This window comes from Castanea sativa, chromosome 2 (assembly GCF_040712315.1).
Source record: "Castanea sativa cultivar Marrone di Chiusa Pesio chromosome 2, ASM4071231v1".
Lineage (NCBI taxonomy): Eukaryota > Viridiplantae > Streptophyta > Magnoliopsida > Fagales > Fagaceae > Castanea > Castanea sativa.
Window position 1 is genome coordinate 54321547 of NC_134014.1, and position 23582 is coordinate 54345128.

General features: G+C 30.9%; 1 protein-coding gene and 1 pseudogene across 5 annotated transcripts; both read left to right on the forward strand.

Moving 5' to 3' along the window:
* The first annotated feature begins 1575 nt into the window (after positions 1-1575).
* LOC142624521 (TMV resistance protein N-like) lies at positions 1576-14773 on the forward strand. 5 transcript variants are annotated; one of them, XM_075798111.1, is made up of 13 exons: positions 1577-1887; positions 2903-3293; positions 4400-5516; positions 5693-5965; positions 6057-7049; positions 7161-7909; positions 8887-8926; positions 9059-9164; positions 10153-10256; positions 10359-10404; positions 10529-10604; positions 12030-12085; positions 14272-14772. In XM_075798111.1, exons 1-6 carry the CDS (start codon positions 1731-1733, stop codon positions 7833-7835), a joined length of 3606 nt encoding a protein of 1201 aa, XP_075654226.1. In that variant the 5' UTR covers positions 1577-1730; the 3' UTR covers positions 7836-7909; positions 8887-8926; positions 9059-9164; positions 10153-10256; positions 10359-10404; positions 10529-10604; positions 12030-12085; positions 14272-14772. The 5 variants fall into 5 exon arrangements, with proteins under 5 accessions (XP_075654229.1, XP_075654227.1, XP_075654228.1 ...); XM_075798114.1 differs by lacking the exon at positions 8887-8926 and having other exon boundaries at positions 1576-1887; positions 14272-14773; XM_075798112.1 differs by lacking the exons at positions 10153-10256; positions 10359-10404; positions 10529-10604; positions 12030-12085; positions 14272-14772 and having other exon boundaries at positions 1576-1887; positions 8863-8926; positions 9059-9577.
* Positions 14774-17259: 2486 nt separating this feature from the next.
* Positions 17260-22851, forward strand: LOC142625536 (protein STRICTOSIDINE SYNTHASE-LIKE 7-like; annotated as a pseudogene).
* Positions 22852-23582: the final 731 nt, after the last annotated feature.

A 23582-nucleotide genomic window follows, 5' to 3' on the forward strand; every position in this document is an offset into this window, starting at 1 on the left:
AGAAATAAATTTAGGATTAAATCTTTTGTAAAAAATTCAATTCTCTATTAGTAGATTTGTTTTATCTTAAGGAAAGCTAGATCAAATCCTTTCTAGGTTTTTACCTTGAAACTGTTGGTTTTATTGGTTTTTCTGAGTCATCATATCGTTGCGTTTTTTACTTTTTTACTACTTTGCATGATATGATATATTATTGTTTAACTTAGATATGAATAATTAATCTAAGTAATTACTTAGCTAATGTATTTGGAGCAAAAACAATATATTCGTCTCTATATTTTCATGCGATTCCCACTTTGATCCCTATCTTTTATTTTCACCGCTTTTAGTTAGTGACTTAATGACAAAGTCCTACGTGGCAGATAGAACTATTAAAATAATAATAGTAAATTTTTTTTTTGGTATTAAAAAATGCCACTCCAATATCGAAATTTAAAAAATTAATTTATTAATTTTAATTATATAAAAAATTAAAAACAGAATTAAAAACTAAAAATCACATTAATTAAGATCTAGGTGTGTCTTAAACAAGAACAACAAGAACACAAGCTCAAAACGAAGAACAAAAAACCAGAAATTAATATAAAAAAAATTAAAAAAATTAAAAAGCTCAAAATCACCATTTTCTCAAACCCAGCAAAATAATCAAATCCTAAAACTCTAAAGTACCAAATCAATATAAAAATATACCACAACCAATCCAAACCAAAAAAACAAAAAAAAAATCACAAACTCAAAAAAAAACCTTCTCAAGAAAGTTGAACCCAGGCAAACCACCTCAAGCAAGTTGGATTTCAATTAAACAGAGCCTCACATCAAACCCACTTCGCTCAACTTCACTCGCATCCTCCACAGCCACTCCAAGCAAGACCTCAAATCCTACACTATCCACCCCCGCCACGAAAGCGCCGTCAAAGATCACGGCCTATCCATAGTCGAAGACATCATGGCCTTCGATTGGGTCGCCACCGATCTTCATCTGGCGGTCACACCCAAACCCAAACCCAAACCCGGGTCCACAATTCGAGTCAGCTTCTTCAAACTAAAGGAAGAAGAAGAGGGCAAAGATGTAAAAAAAATCAGAGATACTTGGGGTTTTACAAGAAACGAAGGATGGTTTGTTGTTGGGGCAGCAAAAACAAATTAGAAAGTTGAGAGAACACAGAAACACACGCTCAGAGAGAGAGAGAGAGAGAGGTCCTCGTGGTACCTCGGAGCCTTCACAGCGATTGAGGTTGGTGTTATTTTGCTACAACTCTAAAAACCCATTTTCAATTTCTTCTTAATTCTTCAATTTGTTTCCATTTCCGCCTTGATTTCCATGTTTTCAATCATAAAGCTTCAATCTTGGAATTCAAAGAGTTGAATTATTGGGTTTTTATTATCTCTTAATATTTTGAGGATTTCTTTTTTACTTTTGATATCTGGGTCTTGTTGGGGGCGTTAAGCCATGATATTAAGCGAGTTTGAGCTAGAAATTTTGTATAAATAAATTGGATTTGTTTTAATTATAGAATTGAAGTTGTCAAATTGAATGGTAAACTCAAAGGGTTCAGGTGATCTCTCAGGCAATGGTCTTAGCATTTGGTCCAAGCGGCTACTTAGAGCATCCACTGGTTCATGTAAAAGCTACAGTTTCCATTAAAACCAATGGCACCCACCCAATCATGAACCTTGGTGCTTGATATTTAATTATTTATCATCATTAACGTGTCGGAAAGAAGCACAAGATGGCACGCGCATTTTCAGAAAAGGAAGGAAATCGATGGATTCCCACTTTCTTGTCTTTATGGAAAATAAAAAACGTGTGGGACATCGTTGGAGAATTTGCATCGCAGAAACTTCGTGGAAAAGGGACGGACCTCTACTTTATTGATTTTAGCAAAGGTAAGTCATGACTCATGAGTGTGGTAGCACTTTTGACTCTATGACTCATGACTGCACCATTGTTCGGTGCTACTTTTGATATCTTAAATGACTATTTTAGAGCAGCAGTTATTTAAAATTTTATATTGTTTAGACAATAAATAATAATATTTTATTTTTACTTATTTATTTTTTAAAATACTCTTTTTAATAAATTTTTTATATTTTTATTTTATTTAAATATTTTTTATTTTATTTATTCTTTATTTTTTTAATATTTTTTCATTCATAACATTTTAATAAAATGTATTACGTTTTAAATATTTTAAAATATTTTCACAATAAATTATATGCAATAAGTTATTATTGATTTTAATTTGAACGAATCACTTAAATATTTTTTCTCATTAATATTAATTAGTAACAACTCAGATTTGTTGTAAAAATATTGTAGTAATATTACTCAATTTTAATTTCTTATTCTTTATTTTATTTTATTTTATTTTTTCTTTTTCATCCACGCATTTATTTTGTATTTTTCCCTCTTTTTTTTTTTCCTCCACACCTTTCCCTGGTCTCTATCTTCACTTTTCCTTTCTAGCACTTCGTCTGAGCTCTATCCTCACTTTTCTTTTTTCTTTTCTTCTCTATCACTTCGACTACTCCAAAGCATTCAAGAAGCTCTCCCTCTATCTCACACGATCAATTCCAAATTTCTAGTTCAATTCTATTCCAGCACACTTTCTTGAAAATCATCATTCTGTTAACCATTTCTCAATCACTTTCAAAACCTTTCAAATTGCACCGAATTCACTCATCTCTTATATATAATTCCCATTTCATTCCATCTTAATTTGATATTTCTTTCCTTCTTCTACTCCTCTTGTTAGATCTTTTTCAATCTTCAGTTAACAGATCATACTGATGGCTTTCCCAACTGAAGAAGAATTAACCTCCTCTTCTTCTTCCACTCGCCGATGGAGCTATGATATCTTTTTGAGTTTTCGAGGTGAAGACACGCGTTATGGTTTTACAGGCTATTTATACAACGCTTTGCGTGACAGAGGCTTGAACACCTTCATTGATAACAATCTTGAGAGGGGAGAAGAGATTTCAAAGGAACTTCTTAAAACCATCGAAATGTCAATGATTTCAATCGTTGTATTTTCTGAAAATTATGCATCTTCTACTTGGTGTTTGGATGAACTTGTCAAGATTTTTGAGTGTAAAACTACCGGACGGATCCGGATGGTTTATCCAATTTTCTACAAAGTGACTCCATCGGAAGTTGGAAAAAATGATGGAAAGTTTGGGATAGCACTAGATGACCATGAGAAAAAATTCAAAAACGACATGGAGAAGGTTAAGAGGTGGAGGGAGACTTTAACTAAAGTAGCCAACTTGTCTGGACATGAATACAAGAATGGGTATGTATTATTTAATTAATACCTACTCTTGTGTGGAGGGAGACTTTAACTTTTAAAGGTTTTGATATATTCTTTTGGGTAATCTTACTTCTCTTCTTCTGCATTTTTATTCTAAATTTATTAGTTATTTTCTTATCAATTATAGTTAAATTTTTTGTAAAGAAATTGTTATAAAAATTTAGCCTATTTCATTACTAATATAAATATAAACAAAAAGGAAGAGTGGTAATTTCTATAAACGTTAAGTGAAGGAGTCTTTTTTCCCTTCAGGTTTGGGATGAAGTCATTTCCCCAAATTTCAAGAGATGGAAGTGAAATTATCCCTATTATTTTTAGGACAAAGTTTGGTTATAAACTTGGTTGTAGCATAAGGCTACAAGTTTCATTAAAAAAATTAATATTATTATATATTTTGAAAATCTAATCGTTTTAGGTTGCACGTTTTTTATGCCTTAACATACCTATCAAATTTTGTGTCAATTGGTTGTTATTTACCATATGATTCATAAACTTATTTTTTATTACTAAAACTTGTAATTTAAACAATTGATTGATGACATAACCTTTCATGTTTAATTTTCTGAAAATTTTGCAAACATAAATGATGTAAAATGAAAATATAATCAAATGGGGAAGTTGTAGCTTTAAGCTGCAATCAAGTTTATAGCCAAACTTTATCCTTATTTTTATCTTCTTCTTTTTTTATTATTAAATGAAAGAAATAGAAGAATTTAATCGGATAATGTTAACAATTAAGAGTTTCTCCCATTTAATTCTTAGCAATTTTTTCCAAAATTTCTTAATCTCATTTTGTTAATTTATTGTAAGTGAGTTTCCAATAAGTTGGTTTCCTAACCTAATGGGAGTTTCTGTGCAATTTTTTGCTAAAAGCCTAATTCTAATTTCCTAACAAAAAAGAATAATAAACGTGTTAAAGTTGATGATAGTTATCAATCAGTCCTTTAAATTATATGCCATTTACTCCAATTAAAAGTATGTCAATTTTAATGCACAAAATAGAATATATTTAACTTAGTTGATCTGCATATTTATATTTATTGTGACTAAAACTCATTATTTGTTTTTAATGCTTTGTGATTTTGCAGTTGCAATGAATATGAATTTGAATTTATCCAAAGAATTGTTAAAGAGATATCAAGTATAAAATCAAATCACATGCAATTATCTGTTGCTAAATTTCTAGTTGGGGTAGATTCTCGAGCGAAAGCCATAGAATCTCTTTTAGATATGGAGTCCAATGGTGTTTGCATGGTAGGAATTCATGGTCTTGGTGGAGTGGGTAAGACTACAATCTCAATGGTTGTTTATAATAGAATTTTTGATCATTTTGAAGGAAGCTTCTTTCTAGAAGGTGTTAGAGAAAAATCAGAGACAATTGTTGGCATTACCCAATTACAAGAGACACTTCTTTCTAAGTTCTTACGAGGTAGAAATGATAGGGTGAATAGTGTACGCGAAGGAATCACTATGATAAAAGAAATCCTCCGCAATAAGAAAGTTCTTTTAATTCTTGATGATGTGGATCAATCAAAAGAGATAGAAAATTTGCTTGGAGATTGTAATTGGTTTGCTTCAGGAAGTAGAGTCATTATAACAACAAGAGACAAAAAAGTGCTAGACAATCTTGGAAAAGATCATCAAATAAGCATTTATAAGGTAGAAGAATTGAATTCATCTGAAGCTCGTGATCTTTTCAATATGCACGCCTTCCGAAAAAATGAACCTGAGCAAGAATATTCAAATCTTGCAGAGCAAATTATATCTTACGCCGATGGCCTTCCATTAGCTCTAGAAATAATGGGCTCTGATTTGTACAACAAAAGTAAAGATCAATGGACATGTGCATCTGAAAAGTATAAAAAGATTCCACATGGAAAAATTATAGATAAACTTAAGATAAGTTATGATGGATTGGAAAAAAGAGAAATGGATACTTTTCTTGATATAGCATGTTTTTTTAAGGGATTTGAAATGGACGAAGTTGTGAATATATTAGATGCTTGCAAATTATTTCCAAGATTGGATGTTAGTAGACTCATTGAAAAGTGTCTCATAACTGTTGACGAATGGGGCAAATTGCATATGCATGACTTGCTACAACAAATGGGTAGAGAAATCGTTGAACGAGAATCTGAAGATCTTGAAAATCGTAGCAGGATATGGTGTTATGAAGATGCTTATAAATTGCTTACTGAAAACATGGTATAAGTTCTTTTGCTCCACCTTTTTTTTCCCAAATATTTTTTATTGATTTTTTTTCCTGTTCAATATTGCAAAAAATATAATTTTACCTACATATGTTTCCTTTAAAGTTTTAAAAACATTATACTTTTGTCAAATTCTATTATGAAGTGAAACTAATTCTTTCTTCTATCTAGGGGTCGAATAAAATTCGAGGCATAATGTGGCATTCATCAAAACCAAGAACAGTGAACTTGAAAGCAAATACTTTCAAAAATATGAGAAATCTCAAATTTCTCTTAGTTGAGAATATACGAATTACTAAAGGGCTTAAATATCTCCCCAATGAGTTAAGATTGCTTCAGTGGCCAGAATATGATTTTCTCTTGCCGTTAAAATTTTACCCTCACAATCTTGTTGTGCTGAATATGCCGAATACTCAGAATAGATTGGGGAAACTATTAAAACAGGTATGAGTATTAGTATATATGAATTTTGATTTTTTTTTTCTTTTTGAAATGATGAATTTTGATTTCTTTTAATGTTTCTTTTTTCCTGTAGGACCGCGCGTTTGAAAATTTGAAAAATATCAAGCTCAGTCAGTGTAAATTCACTACAAAATTACCGTCCTTATTATGTGCCCCAAACTTAAAGAATTTGGACATGAGTGGCTGTGACAATTTAATAGAGGTTGATGAGTCGGTTGGATATCTTGATAAGCTTGAAACGTGGAACCTCGACAAATGCAGAAACCTTGAGATTCTTCCAAGCCTCCCCAAGCTGAAGTCCCTTAAAAGTTTTGTTCTACGGCACTGCGAAAGGCTTGAGAAGTTTCCTGCTATATGCGCCCCAAACTTAGTGTCATTGGACATTGCTTTTTGTGAAAACTTAATAGAGGTTCATAAGTCAGTTGGAGATCTTCATAAGCTTGAAAGGTGGAACCTCAAAAGCTGCAGAAAACTTGAGATTCTTCCAAGCTGCCTCCAGCTGAGATCCCTTATTCGCTTATATCTAAATCAATGCGAAAGGCTTGAGAAGTTTCCTGATATTCACCCAGAAATGAAATGTTTGCAGTATTTAGAATTGACTAATAGTGGTATTAGAGAATGGCCTTCATCATTAACGCATCTCAGCAAAGAGCTTATGTGGCTTACTTTATCTAACCCTAAAAACCTGGGGAATTTTCTGCATAAATTTAGCTCCAATAAATTGCAACTGCTTGAGGAAATAGATATTCCCACTGCCAATTCCTTTGATGGCTTTTCGGGATATGGGTTTCTGAGCCTGACACGACTGGAACTCAAATATTATGATGGAGATATAGCTGAATTAGATTGTCATTACTTCCCCCTATTGCGCAGTCTTGATATACATCATTGCAATATTATTAGTATTGGCCAAAGCATTAGCGGAATAGCTAGATTAGAAACTATTCATATACATAATTGTAAGCAGCTTCGGGAAATTCCAACTCTTCCAGTATCTGTAAGAGATGTGGAGGTATTCAAATGCCCGTCGTTGGATCTACAATCATCAAGCAGATTATTGATTCAGGTGAGGTCTCTCTCCCTCTCCCTTTATGTTTAGGTAATAAATAATCACTTTTTTTTTTTTTAATATTACTTTTCTAAACTTCAATTTCCTGTATTTGCTTAATGTAAACAGTTTGGAGAAATTCTAGGGATTTTACCGAATAGAGTCCATGAAGGTGCAAGAAGCCACATATCAATGGATGCCTTTCTTAAACTACCAGCAACAGAGATTCCAAAGTGCTTGAAATTCAACCATCAGAGTTTTGGAAATTCTGTATCCTTCTGGGTTGGTGAAAAAATTTCAAAATTAGTCATCTGTATTGCTTTTCAATCGGTGGAGGCACATACATGCCAACATTGTGACGTTCACATTTTCATCAATGGTTGTGAACTATATACAAAAAATCCCTATATTGAGGAGGGAGCTTCAGAGGAACTGTGCTTATTTTCTGTACCCCTTTGGCAATTGAATAAACTAGAACTATCTGAGCAGTATCACATTGAAGTTAAGGTTATACGTATAATCGGAGACACCCATAAAGTTTCTTGTGATATCGTAAAATGGATCGGGGTCAATGTAGAATGCACCTGCTATCCTCAGAATTCAGATGTTATTTGCTTGCCGCTTCCATGTGCTATGAATGGTTGTGGGTCTTCCTCGATTCCGAATGACACTGAGCTCCGACCTTTTCTACCTGTTTCCTCCACTTCTTCTACTTCAGATTCAGATCACAGGGTTCTTAACAATGGAAGAAATTACATACTTGCTGGAACAGGACTCCAAAAGCGAAGAAGAATTTGTCTCTGACAGCAAAGCCCAGCAGAGAGCGGAGCTCTAAACCTTCAATGTTTTGAAACAGCTCAAGACCTCTGTTGTTGACAGTAAGGCCTGATTTCTCACTTTTTTGATTTCATGTTATTCAATTTCGCTTTTGTTTTTTCATGTCCATTTTTTGTTGCTTTGGTGAATGCAATGCTTAAAATTTAAATGTACTGGATTCTATGATGGTTTTTATAATATGCATTTGCTATGTATGCTGAATCCGTATATTGTTACTTTTTGACCGAAAACCGAAATACTTGAGTTCAACTTGAATGAAGATACAAGATAATATTTTTTTTTTTTGATAAGTAACGAAAATTTTATTAAAAAATGAAGAACAGCCAACCCGAGTACATTGGGAATGTACTATGGGGGCATAAATCAATAACCAAGATTACAACGATCAAGTAAAACGGGAAGGGAAGAATAAGAAAAATGACAAAAAACCACACTCCAATCGAGGAGAGTGTGTAGGAAAAAAGACTTAATCTCTAGTAAAAAAGACTTAATTTCTAACGTTTTTTTACTCCTCTAATTTGGTGGTCGTTGGTGTTTTGCCTATTTGGAATTCATTGGGTTATGCCTCAGAAGGTTATTGAGTTGTTTGAGTCTTGGCAGGGTAAGTTTGGAAGACATAGAAATATTGAGTTGTGGAGAATTGTGCCTCATTACAAGATAATATTGAGCTTATATATAGAAGTTGGGTGAGCTCTAAGTCAACTTGAAGGTACAGACTTAATAAGATCTCTTACTATTTATCCAATCTTTATGTTTTGATATATGAATGTGGAGCGATGGTATAGAGAGTATCACTATATTATGATGCAAAGAAAGCTATCCTGATTTCATTTTTGGTATGGAGTTGTTTAATTTCCTTCAATGTTTGATTTAATTTAAGGTGCAGTTGCATTTTTCCTTCTAATTAAAGAATAATAGATAATGCTTTGAGCATGTTGTGAGTAGCACGTAGTGAGATTAAATCATATTTAGAAGAAATTGCTAAACTTTGTAGTTCTGTTCATCTGCTGTAAATCAGATTGGGAGTAAATATGGACCAAATTTCCTGAAGTGAAGAGGTAGAAACTGATCTGGAATTCATTTATTATTGCTAACTTTCCATTATTATTTTGTTGTCTTGCTTAGAGAACTAGATATTCCACATGAGGCTGTTAAAATGATGAAGGTGACATGTTATGCGTCTTCCGCAGGATCTACCTTGTGAGTAGGAATCATCACTTGTTTGTTGAGTTTGAGTATCCTTTCTCAAAGAGGCTTTGGGAGTAAGTTAAGTCATGGTGTCTAATAATATACCAGGTATATATTAGCATACATTAAGTGGTTTTGTAGGATACAGATAAGTTGAAGGTTCAAAATTTTATATGCATCATATGCAAACTTGCTTGGTCTATATTGGTTTATTATGTTTGGCTTCAAAGAAACGTCCTGTATTCAATGGCATTGTCAAATCTAATGAGATTATCCTCCTTATGCGAAGAGTCAAAATTTTCTTACTGAATAGTCTTATGTTAATTGGGAATTTCTGTATTTTTTATGATGGCCATAATTGTGGGCTTCTTGTCTGATTATTTGCAAGTTTAGATGCAGTTACTATTTCATTTGCTGCTGGCTCTATTTGTGTTGTTAGGTGTTGTAGCTTTTAGCTGCTAGTGTTGTGCTATTTGTATGGTTTGTTACTTAAATATAGTAATTCATTTGTAAAAAAGTAATCCTCATCTATAATTCTCCTTAAGTTTTTTTGCGTACTTATTTTCTATATCGCCAAACAAACTACAACAAATGTGTGCATTCAAACCTGAATTCACTTGTTTCCAAACCTGAATCTTCTAACTAAAGTACTTTTTTTTCTAATTAATTCTTTGCTCCTATGATGACTATTCTTCTCCATTTGCTTTTTTTTCTAATGTGGTTTTACCATTGAGAACATGTAGATTTGGATAGAAAGAGTAAGAAAATGTAAATTTTAAGAAATCTCCTGCAACAATTAAGAATCATATCCTTTATTAGTTAAAAGCCAGACGTAGATTGAGATTTCTATGTTCTGTGTAATTATATATTTTTTTTTCAAGTTATATATATATATATATATATATTTTTATGTATTCTGTTATAATGATTTTAAATTTAATGTTAAGTAGATTAGGTATTTCAGGTTCAACCCTTAGACACTAAAATGCTTTAGGTCTATGAAGGCAAGCTGAATCATGTAATGCTTATCGTAATAAAATCTTGAAAGGCCCTATTAGTCTAAAGGATTATTTCTGTTGCTTTTTTTTGGTTCAAGAGAGTTCCAAACCTCTGAGGAATCACTGTACAGAGGTTGTTTTGCTGATCCCGTGCTTTACTGTTGTTCTGGTGAATATTCAAGAATGGGAGGATCAGCTCAAAGTACATACTCTACTTTGAAAATCTCTTTAATTAATTTTTCCTTCCGTTTGATTGCATTTGATAGCTACAAAAATCCATTCTTTTTCCCTTTCTGTTGCCTAGGTCAACTTCATCACTTAAGGAGACATGTTGGATTGTACTGTGAAAAGTAAGCTCCTCTGCTATGGCATGAACTAAAATTTTATTATTCAGTCAATTATGATTTGGAAATTTAATTCCATTTGCAATAATTAATTGTTTCAAATCTTTATTTATTTATATGTTTGACTAAGAATGTGGAGCAACTGTTACAATGGACTATACCTATGTTCCGGTCATCAAGATAATTACACTTCTACGGCTATAAAGGTAGGTAACTTATTAATGTTATGTTCAGGATGGCATCTTTGGAAGTTCTTCTAGCTTTTGAAGTACTAAGAATATTTTCATGTTTTATAATTCAAATATTGAGACAATAATTTGATTCTTTTAGTCCAAAATGATATTTGGTCTGCTTGACTAGTGTCAACCAATCTTGTTAAGTTAAGATATTTTTCGATGTTCCATTATATTGGACAAGATAAATGAAATTCTTGAAACTTGTGAACCCTGCCTAATGAGCAAAATAGATTTAAAACATAAGGTAAGTGATATGCCTTGTACGTGTTATTTATCTTAATTTTCTTTGCCAAAAAAATTGAGATTGGTTTTTGTTGAGATTTTGGCTCTTCTAGTGATATTTCATTATTTTTGACATAATAAATCCATGCTAGGTCTTACTAGAAAAGAACGGACATAACAGATTTCATCATAAGACTACTCAATTGTTGGAAACTTGGGAGAGGTAGCCAAGGGAAGGTGATTTTCAGTTGAAAAGTATTGGGATTACTAAGTTTGTTCATAAGACTGAATGCATGGGATCTATTCTCATAGAAGCTTAATGGCTAGTGGGAATTGGGAACTCTATTCCTATCATCTTTTCCCTCACTCTTTGGCCTATTGGATCCATAGAAACAAAGTGGTGCTTGAAGCAATAAGTGTTAACGCTAGTAAAGTCCCAAGTCCCACTATTTAGTTGTTTGCTATTTCAAGGGATGCAGCAAACACATGGGAAGTGGGCACCTATTAAATTTCAACAATTTTATAATTTGTTATAATTGACAAGCACTAATTAAGATTGAAGTAATAGCAATTGAAATCAATTGAGAAGTGCTGCATTTCTTGTAGAGATAAAATTGGGAGACCTATTTTTTGAATTTTTTTGTCTCAATAATTTTATTATACCTGTAATGCACTCTACAACGCCACGGTTGTTTGTTTGGTAAGTGAAGCACTACTTTTATATATATATATAAAAGAGTGACGGGTGTGGTTGTCAATTTAAGATTATAGGTACATGTGCAATCATTATCTTTTTAAAAAATAAGAAATAAAAAATTATGTGGCACTTTCATTTGGTTGTATCTATTATAAGACCAAGTGCACATGTAAATTACTAATAAAGAAAATTATCTACAGATGTATTAGTTGAATTTTCACCAAATAGTTTTTTTTTTCTTATGAACCTATCAATAATGGGAATGCTTCAAATGCTGACACTTTCATTTTGGTGTATCTATTGCCTATATAAGTATAAGGTTGTGTTGATAATTAGTGCCAGTACATGTCATATTTTAGTGTAAGTTGTAAATATTGTTATTGGTATCCCTCTTCTTTATCCTCACTATTCTTTTTTTGGACTAGTTGCTATTAATCACTATACCAAGTTTTTTAATATATGTCTTTGTCTTGTAGCATTTTCCCACAACTTAAAGTTTCTTGGCAGTATAGCACATGAACATAAATTGAAGGTGTGAATCTCTCTCTCTCTCTCATAATATGTCTATACAATGATGTGAGACCTGTAGAGAATTCAGTAAATGTTATTATTGTTGGTGCTTCAAATGGTTGTGTATTACACGTGGTGTGAATGCTAACAGTAATTAAATCCATGAGATATTTTTTTTACTGACAACTCATGATTGGGGCATTTTCTTGAGTCAATATTTTTGGGGGAACAAGGTCAGTTTCTTGAGATTGTTTAAGAGCATTGGTCAAACGGTTGCATTTCCCTCATTGTTCAATTTGTTGCCACCACTTTGTGGTTGTTTTTTATTTAAAAAAAATTAATGTCAAAAGACTACATTTTATTGCAAACCTCTATATTTTAACTTTTATAAATATATATTTGATAGAGTAGGTGGAAGTTGAGATAGGGGCTTAACACCTAGGAGATGCATGTGTAACTTACCTAGCAAAATAATATATATTTATATGTTGCAATATTTTCTTTGTATTATGAGCAACCATCAACTCTGAATTTCTTTAATGCAACAACGGGATTTTGATTATTATTTTTAGTCTTTTGAATGAATGACATAACTTTAAATAAAGAAGGTACACAAATTCTACATAAAGAAACAGAGAGATAACCTGAACCGAATGAGGAACATGGCCAAACCAGAAAACACTTTGAACTACTTAACTCAATCAAACACAGAGGAAAGGGCCATGCCTCAAACTACACAAACATCTAATTGGAATAGCATTCATGATGATTTTATGCAAAAAAAAAAACCATTATATATCCAGCCTCATGCCTAAAAGATTGAGATTTAATTGATTTATTGTGAGGTTCTGGAAAAAAGTCTAACAAGTCAAGCTACTGTGGTAACCATGATAGTGTTAAGATGGACTAGGAAATTAGTGATCCAAATATTAACAAAGGTACACCTTGTCTTTTAAGGAATTTTATGTGAAAAAATATCTCACATCCTTCATATTTTGAGAAAACCCTTAATCATTTTCACTGAAGATTATTTCATTGGAATGCTTTTAAACCAATTCATTTGAAGATATGTATAAAACTATTTATTTACCATAGTTTGACAAAATAATAATTTCTTTTTTTTATAAGTGACAAAATAATAATTTCTTGAATAATCTTGTTCTAATCACATTTTAGTGGGCAACTTGGCAATGGATGGGGCTGTAGTTTAAAGCTTCATGTACCCCTTGTATTCTTTTGGCTGTAGAAAAAGCTCAATTAATCCCCAAATGAGTGTTTGTTTGCTTGCCACTTGTTAATTCAACATAACTGGCTTAGGTGTTATGACATAGGACAAAACTAAATCTTAAAGCCACGAAAATTGGAATAATGGGAACAATAAAAATCACCTAGGAGTTAACACCTAGGGTTGTTTGGAGTCGATAACAAGCAAGATAGAAGACCTAGGAGTAAGCAACTATCGGCGGGAGTCAATAGTAGACCGTTAAGAATTTTCCAAGAGAAATTTTTATTAATCAAAAGCAAAATTGTAAAATTGTCTCCAAAGGAGTACAATATAGATTACTGTCACTTATCAAAAAAAAAAAAAAAAAATTATTGATTACTATGTGAAAGTCATAATTCTATTTGACTTATGAAATTCTAATTCTAATTGACTTGTGAAATCCCATTGTTTGATTTATAAAAATCACCTTCTGAAACAATCTAATTAACTTTTAAGACTTAAAATGAAGTACAATTGATTGTCAAAATTAAATAAAACTAAATTAAAATTAATATTTCTTTGTGCTTTCTACACAATGATCTTACCTTGAGATATGGAACAAATTATTGCTACTAGTACATATGCATTAATGACAAGTACATTCATTCACTAGGAATAAACATTTGACTTTGCAATAGAATCTGTAACCAACGCATGGTTTATAATTTGGATTCTGCTTATTGTGTTTTTCATTGCATCTGAAACAACTCCGCTTTGGTCCTCGTAAATGATCAATTTTTTCATCAATTTTTTCATATAATCAATCTAATTTTTCTTTTCAAATGTTATTACTATGGATCGTTTATCACCTTTTGATCCTTTGTTTATTAACCGTTTTGAGGGAATATCACATATCAATATATATTAATGGGATTAAAATGGCACTGTTTAATTAGAGGGGGGAATCTATGTGTGTATTTGATTTTGATGTTTGAATCTTTCAGGTATCAAGAGAAAAAGTGCAACTAAAGGAATCGATTTTAGTAGAGTTCAAAGAGTTTCTTTGCTGATTTGTAGATGTATGTGGATTGGTGGTTTAGATCTTTTAGTTTCATCTCAATTCTAATATAAAAAATTTCACTTCAGATTTCTTTGGTAATCCTATCCATGACCTTCATTTGGCATCCTGATGACAAGTGTAATGTTTACATGGTGGTGTTGGTTGATCTATTTTGAGAGGATTATAATGTTTTTTTTTTTTTTCCTTCTTCAATTTTTGGACTTTTCCCTTCCACTAGTATGAAAGGAAGTAAGTTGAAGGCTCTTTGCTCAAATTATGATATAATACCAAATTATGCAAAATTTGAATTGTTTATCCTTATATTTCAAAAGTACAGTATATATCATTATGGGGTCTAGTTCCGCTTGTGTGATGTATGACTTATATAGACACTTGGAGAGATGTGTAATGATTTTTTTTTCCTCACTTTTTAAGAGTAGAAATAAATTATGGGCTTTCTATGTATGATTGGTCACCTATGTCTAGTTCATTTTGTTTCCAAATTAATTGAGGTTTTCCTTAAGCATTCTTAAGCTAAAAGGAAGGAAATGATACAAACTAAAGACATGAACTCAGATATTCAGTTACATGTGAAAAAGGGATTATGCATAGGGATAGAGCCAAGATCTTATATCTGGGGGGACAAAAATATGGGGAAAAAAATCAGTGTGGTGTATGTATAAAAAAATTGTAACCTTTTCCCAATGAAGTAAATTTACCATGATTAGAGAAGTTTTACAATGAAGGGAAATCATTTGCTTGGACTCTGTTGACCTATAGACAACTTAAAGAAAAAAAAAAATTCATTGCACTAGAACATTTGGACTTTTTAACATATGAATTGCTCCCATAGATGAGGCACTTGTGACCACGACTTGAACTTTCGACATGACCTCCAAGAATCTCTTGAAGGTTTTCTTCACAAAAACAAGTCTATGGTAGATAATGGTTCAACTTCTTCACCAGCTAATCTTCAGGTCTACTTTAATAGCTTGGGTATGGTGAAATTGAGATAATGTTGGTTACAAAATCCTAGACTCATAAACATAGCTTTCTCTCCTCTCAAAAAAAAAAAAAAAAACTCTTATGCCAACTTATATACAATGATCTTTTTATATCCCAACAAGTTGTGCTTGAATTGGGCTGAAACAAATATTGGGCCTTTTAGGAATCTAGTTCCATGAACCTTGATAGGTTGAGGCTAGAGTCGAGGTTCATATTGAGACTCGATAGATCGAGGTTGGACTTTGGAGTCGAAGTCACAAAAGATTTGATTTTTAAAGCTGATCTTAAGTCTTTGTTTTGATTTTAAATTACAATTCCAAAACACAACAACACTCATAATTCGTCACAATGCCAACACTGATACATATAGAGTCCAGTGTGAATTAACTCACTTGGCACAAAAATTTAAAAGTTTAGATTAAATGGTACACGTGGTACAAAATTAGACTCAATTTAAAATATATATATATATATATATATATCTTTAAACAATGTTTAAAATAGTGCATAAAAGATAAATTTATAGATCGAATGATAAATTACATCTGATTGACATGAAAATTGGCGTGTTTGTTGAGAACATATAGTTCAACAGTTGAATTTTCAAAATATAAATTTAATAAAATTATTGAGTGGTGTAACATTATTTAAAGTTACACAATGTGTGTATATATATATATATATATATATATATGTACACACACAAGTCTTCCTCATTAACAGTACACTTTTTTCAAATGTTTGTCAAAAAAAATTAATAGTACCCTTTTTTTTTAATGAAGAAATTAAAAGCACAGTTGGTTGCTCGCTTGTATTGTTGTGCAACAGATTAGATTAGAGAAACTTTTTTTTTTTTTGATTAAGTAATTAGTGAAACTTTTATTCAAAATTAAGATGAAAACTCTGATGATGTGACATGAATCATATGATAAATATAAAGTTTTTTTTTTTAATGTACCTTTTGGCTGGAACGGATATTCTACAAACAAAACAAATATCATCAATATTTAAACATAAGCAGGGAAAAAAAAATGAACACAAGTTAATACTGTAGTTAATTCATAGGGTGGAGCCCTAGATGTACTCGAAAGGTTGCCAATAAATGTTACTTTGGATGAAGCCAACCATGTTACTCCAAAGCCAAGTTTATGATTTTTAAATGGGGTTGAGGACTGACAGCAACGCCAAATATGTAAGCACAAAGCCGAGTTTATGATTTGATATTGTTTTCTTTATTTGTTGATTTGATATGGGTAGGTCCCAAGGGGTTCCACCTAAAATTTTTGTTAGTAACTAATTTGACGTTGGGAGTTGGGACTATCTAAAAAAAACTAATTTGACGTTATTTTTCATGTTTTTATTTTAACCATCCAAAAGGATTATCATTAGGTTAAGATAATAGATGAGTTTGAATTATAAATATATTTGTTCAATAACAAGATATTTACCAGTTTTATTTTCATTTTTTAGACATGATAGTATTACAAACATATGATTACTTGTTTGATCACAACAAACCTTACCGATTGAAGTAATATTTTCTAAATTTTACTGATTAAACTTACCAATCTATCGTATTAGAGCACTAGTATCCAATGATAAAAAAAAACTCTATTTTATATTTTAAAATATTACTTTATTTATTTTACTATTTTATTTTACAACTTACCTAATATTTTAATTTTAATTTTAATTTTTATATATAATTTATTAAAATAATATAAACCATCCCATCAAATAATAATATAATAATATAAATATAAAGTGAGTTAGGAAAGGGGGGAGAAAAGCAGAAAATTTGAATAATGGATATTATTTCAATTTACAAACTCATGAATAGTAAATTTTAAATATAATAACTTAATATTCACAGCTTGCAAGAAAATTTAGGTGTACATCCCTGAATGGAGCTCTTATTTTTAGATGAAACAGAACAAAGTCAATCACCGAGTTCCACAAACTATGGTACGGGTCGAAAAACTCCAACTCAGCTTCCCTACCCAGACCCTCTAAAGACACTTTTACCAAACAAAAAAGCTCATGGCCCTTCACTTTCTTAGTCACAGTATTGGTCCCCATTGTAGCGGCGTCATTACTCTACCAACTCGACTCGTTCGACCTGGCTCCTCTGCCACCTGACGAGTTGACTCGGCACGTCATAACCGTGCCAGCACGTAACGACCACATGCTCCAGAAGATGTAGCTTATGATGCCAAGTCCGGAGTCATCTACACGGGCTGTGCTGATGGGTGGATCAGCCGAGTCACTGTTAACGACTCGGCGGCTGACTCGGTTGTGGAGAAATGGGTCAACATCGGTGGGAGACCCTTGGGAATCGCTTTTGGTCACAACAATGAACTTATCGTTGCTGATCCTCAAAAGGTCAGTGATCACTTATTCTTAGACTAAGTATATAATGTTTTATTTTAAATTTTGAATTTGAATGATTAATATTTCTTTAGAAGAAAAAAAAATTTGAATAATAAATCTACCATAACCATAGATATAAGATACGTGTGTTAATTTTTCTCTCTGGATCAAAGTATGCTGTTAATTTTATTTTTATAGATTACAATTTAGTTTTTTTTTTTGTTTTCAAAAGGAAGTGAATCAATTATTGTATTTGATGTTGTTTTATTTTAGAAAATATATATTCAATTAAAAAATTTTAATCAACAAAGAAATGAAAATATATATTCAACTACCAAGAAATGCTGAAAAAAATTAAGATTCAGTTTATGCATACAATGAATGATTACTATCAATGTGTATTTATTTTTATTTTTTAACAAGGAATGGTATGTAGATATGATTTTTCATACTAGTCGAGTTAACAAGTTTTAACTGCCTCTTATATGTAGTGGTAACTCTAAGAATTATTTTTAGGTGGGTTATTAAGGAATTTAAATTAAAAAAATGTAATAAAAAAAACTTGAATATATTGAGTCATAAAAAAATGCAAATATATGAAATTTTACAATTTCTATGAGTTTTTATATTTTAAAATCGTTACATGGTAGTTTATTATTAGTTCTTATTATTTATTGTCAATGTTGCTAAGTATGACTATTTTATTTTGTTAAGTTTGTATACAAACTTAAATGTCATACGTATGACATTTATTTATTTATTTTAGTTAATGTATTTATTTATTTTTATGGAGTTTTCATTAATTTTATAAAAATGTTTTAAACTAAAATGACAAAATGCATCCTACTTAGACTATATATTTAAGTTTTGTACCTGATTTCAATCTGGCCAAACTCTCTTCTTCTTTATTTTGATAAAGACCATTCACGTTCTCTTGTAGGTGATGAGGTTGTTCACGTTTTTTTTGTTTTTTTTTGGTAGAAAAGGTTGTTCACGTTGCTAGAAATTTTTTTTTTGGGTTAAAACGTTGCTAGAAACTATTAACAGTCCTTGTTTCTCCGAGTACTGTATTACTATTTGAGAAATGATATGTCCACAACATTTTTACAATATTTTTACAACAAATCCTAAGTGGCAGGATGTTACTGGTTGTTATTGTTGGGGCAAAAAAGTAATCTTAGTGTTAGGTTCAAATTTGAACCAATAACAACTAACCACCTATGATTTGTTGTAAAAATGTTGTGGACGTATCACCTCTCTTACTATTTAAAGAAACTAATAAAAGCGTATACGTGGCTGTAGAAGATCGAGTCCACATCACATGCTATTTATTTTCTCTGAGTAATGACAATGCTTGTTGTGCCGGGTGACAATTGGAGTCCATATGTGCTATTTTTCTAAAATTCAAATATCACGTGTGTAAAATAATAAGGAGAGTTACACTATTTTTTAGGTAATATTTTAGTGAGTGTTAGAGTTGTATTTTTACTAGATTGTTTTTTAGTTTTGTCTCTATTTAAACATAAGAATGTAGAGACATTTTTGTACAAAAAAAATTAGAATTCAAATAAGGAAAGCCCCTTAAATAACAGTATAGATATATAAGAAATAAGAGATTTATGTTTTAATTCTTACTTATACTAAAAATCGATTGGTGTTTTGATCAAATAATAAAAAGTTATCATCAAAAGTAAACACCATAGGTTGAAGAGAAGTGATATGTCTATAACATTTTTATAACATTTTTAAATCCTAAGTGGCAAGTTATCACTGGTTGTTATCGCTAGGTTAAAAAAGTAATCTCAGTACTAAATTCAAATTTGAACCAATAACAATTAACAATTTATGATTTGTTGTAAAAATATTGTAGACGTAGCAGTTCTTTAAGTTGAAACTATCTCAAAAAAAAAAAAAAAACAATATCCCATGTGTAAGTATATAATAAATATAAGGAATATGATAAAATACAAAACTACCGTAAGGTTTGGATTACTTTTAATGCCAGGTATTACATATTTTTATAATAATTTTTTTTTTCATAAGCATAAATGTAACTTAACACCAATTGAAAATTTCCTTGTTCCTCCTACTTTTTTTTCCATCTCTAGTTACAATTTATCGGTTACCCAAACACTCCATTGCGTATAATTTCCATGAGGCAGTCATTACGAGGTGGTGCAATTAATACAAGGTGTCAAGAGGGAAATAAGAGACTTGTAGGGTTTTAAGTATTGTTTGTACTTAGGAAATAAATTGGATATTTTATAAAAGTCTTGGCACTGCCTTATTTTAATCAAAATCTCATAGATGGTTTTTAGATTTTACCCAAATCCCAAAACAGTACGAAATATATCATAGTGTTTTTTTAAAAAGAATAAAATAAAATAAGGCATCACCTTTCTCATATTGTTTAATGTTCCTACAAAAATTAAAATTTTTTGTTCAAATATAAATTCTTTAGGTCCATATAACTTTGGGTAAATTGCAAATTACATGTCTAACATTTAGGGATGTTTGGATTTTACATTCTGAAATTTTAGAATTTGAATTTTACTCTCTAAAGTTTGAGAGTGTTTGGATTTTACTCCTTAAAATTTAGAAGTGTTTGGATTTTACACATTGAAATTTTACAATTTGTATTTTACACTCTATATTTTAAAGGTGTTTGGATTTTACTTTTTAAAGTTTGGAGTTATTTGAGTTTTACACCCTGAAGCTTTAGAATTTAGGGGTGTAAAATTGAAACACCCCCAAATTTTAGGAGTTAAAATCCAAATTTTGAAACGTTAGGGTGTAAATCCAAACTCCCCCAAATTTCAAGGGGTAAAATCCAAATTCTGAATTTTAGGGTGTAAAATCCAAACACCCTCAAACTATAGGAGTGTAATCTGCAATTTACCCTATAACTTATTAGGACGAAGTTGGAGTGTTATTAATACCATAGTACTCCAAAAAAGCCAAGCCCAGTAATAGTTAAATAACAACTCAATAATTTGTGATCAAGAATCTACTAGTTCAATGGTATTGCCTAATCTTTTTTATAAGAAGAACTTGGGTTTAATTCCTCCCCCCCTTGTTTGTAACAATTGATTATAAAAAATTATTAAAAAATGTAATATCTATAACAGTACTCAACAAATTAATGTAATTAATCTCTGTTTTATAATTTTAGCACAAGTTACAGAAAAACTGCCATGCTTGTTAAGTGCTCCTTAGTCCTCAGGAACCAATGATTATTAGGTGTTTTATATTAATGAAAAGTAATGTTTAACAGGGCCTCCTAAATGTGACAGAAGACGGTGTGGTGGAGCTGCTGATAGATGAAGCTGATGGACAAAAATTCAAATTGACAGACGCTGTAAATGTAGCACACAATGGCATAATTTATTTCACAGATGCTTCATATAAATATAGTTTAAGTAAGTCCAATTGGGAAATTTTGGAAGGTAAGCCCAATGGTGGACTTTTGAGTTATGATCCAGCAACCAAAACTACCAAGGTACTAGTCCACAACCTCTACTTTGCCAATGGTATAGTAGTCTCACCTGATCAGAATTATGTGATCTTCTGCGAAACCCCAATGTATGTTTGCCAATTCTCAGTCTTGAAGAACTTGTTTTATTAGACCCCTCATGTTTGCTTCTGATAAATTATCACTACTTCTAAAATATTTTGTCTATTAGATAAATTGGAGATAGACTGATAGAGTCTGAACTCAATAGACTATAATAAGTTGCCACCACGACTGTCGTTAAAGCCTTCCTTTTTCATGATTTGCAAAATGTTGCAGACTATTGAAGCTTAGATTGTTTGTTTTGATACTATGATAAATCATTATTAGTCCCAAAAGCTTAAAGCCATTAGAAAACAATGAATTATAGTTGTTATTCTAACAACTTCTATTGTTGGAAGACTAAAATTAATGACAATTGAAATTTTTGTTTCGCACAGAGAAAGTTTTGATTATTCCAAATGGGTTACTAATGCAGGAGAAGGTGTGGAAAATATCACATACAAGGCAAGGAAAAAGGAAGAGTAGAAAAATTTATTAATCATCTGCCAGGCTTGCTTGATAACATTCGATATGACGGAGAAGGTCAATATTGGATTGCACTAACAATGGTAAATCAATTCTTAGTTCATACTTTCCATGGAAGAATTGGCTATATTTTTTTAACTAGTAGTAAGCTTGTGCAAAGCATAATTTAATTAAGACTCATATGTAAATTAAAGAAAAAACCTTCACTAATATCAATGAAAATTAAACAATAAGATAGATAATGGAAAAAAAAATACCTTCAAGTTATTTGACAGTAGCATACTGTATAAGACTGAAATTTTATCAAACCCAAAAATTATGATAGGTAATTCAAATAACTTAAAATAAAACATGGAAACTTTTGGTAATAAAATTCTAATCAAAGCAGTGTTTTAAAAATTTGAAATTTTCTAAATAGAATTTCATTTCAATTAAATTATCTTAATCATTTTAATGTATTTATTATAGTAACCCACTTGGGTAATCATTTTAATGTATTTAAAATTTGGTATTTCAAATTTTAAATAAAATTAAATCTAGCCATTTGCAAAACACTTACCAAGAAAAATGATGGTAATAAAGAGGTTTGTACATGCATTTCGCGTTGTCAAGACGTGTGGGGACACTTTAGTTTGGAAGATTTTAATTGTATTGCAGAAGCTTCATGGAAAAAGGGATCTCTAGTTGCATTGAATTAAGTTTTATATTCCTATTTATATTTTACATTATAGACTAAATATTAAATGTGCACAACATTGTATATTTATACAATTGTGTAGACTTTACATGAACGATAATTACAAACATATTATATATATATATATATATATATATATATATATATATAAAATGTGATTATAAACATATAATTGTCTTGAGGTTATTTTTTACCCACTATTCTTGTCTATTGTCAGTATCGACGATAAGAAGTGAGTCTGGTGGCCCTTACTTGCTTAAACCATACAGGCGAAGAGGCCAGTTTTGATATAATCATTTGTTCTTCTTTCATATTTGTTCAATGAGGATCATCTCCCTTTTTCTTAGGTACGGAACCCGGATTTAAACCTTGGGGTCAAAGCTTAAAACAAATTTTTTTTTTATGAAAATAAAAATTAATATTTATTTTATATTTAACAAATTACTACATATAAAATAAGTGTTTCTTAAACATTTGATATTATAAAAATATTGACAAAATATAACATACAAAATAAGTGTTTCTTAAACATTTTAACACATTTATCACAAACAAACAAGCACAAGTTTATATATATTACTAATATTAGCTACATCTTACAAAGTAACAAAAATAAAGTTCACAAATTCATATATATTACTAATATTAATCACATCACACAAAATGACAAAATCATAAAAAAAAAGTTTTTGATAAAACCAAAACCCTCGGATCAAAGATTTTGGTCTCACAAAAACGTCACTTACCAATGACTAGTCCCACAAATTCACAATTACAATATTCACAAAACAGTCATTACTCACTGCCAAACACTACTCTCACAATCACAATTCATTACTAACGTCCTAGTCCTATAGTTTCTCAAAAAAAAAAACGTCCAAGTCCTACTGTCCTAGTGTAATGGTCCCACTTTATGTCTTTATTAGAGATAAAACCAAAACCCAAAAAAAAAAAAAAGGGTTATAAACACAAACGCTAACACAAGCAACCGGTTCACACAAAAAGGCAAAAAGCAACCATTAGTTAATTACACAGTAGTCAATCCACAAACTATCCTACAATCCAAACAACAAACCAGTACATAAATAGCCACAACTCACAAACACAACACACACCACAGTTCATTAAAAAAAAAAAAAAAAAG

Bases quoted from the DNA above. Each gene is read 5' to 3' on its own strand.
- LOC142624521 (XM_075798114.1), top strand. From the start codon at position 1,731: ATGGCACGCGCATTTTCAGAAAAGGAAGGAAATCGATGGATTCCCACT. The intron at 3,294-4,399 runs GTATGTATTATT...GTGATTTTGCAG, and splicing joins GGACATGAATACAAGAATGG to TTGCAATGAATATGAATTTG. The intron at 5,517-5,692 runs GTATAAGTTCTT...TCTTCTATCTAG, and splicing joins AATTGCTTACTGAAAACATG to GGGTCGAATAAAATTCGAGG.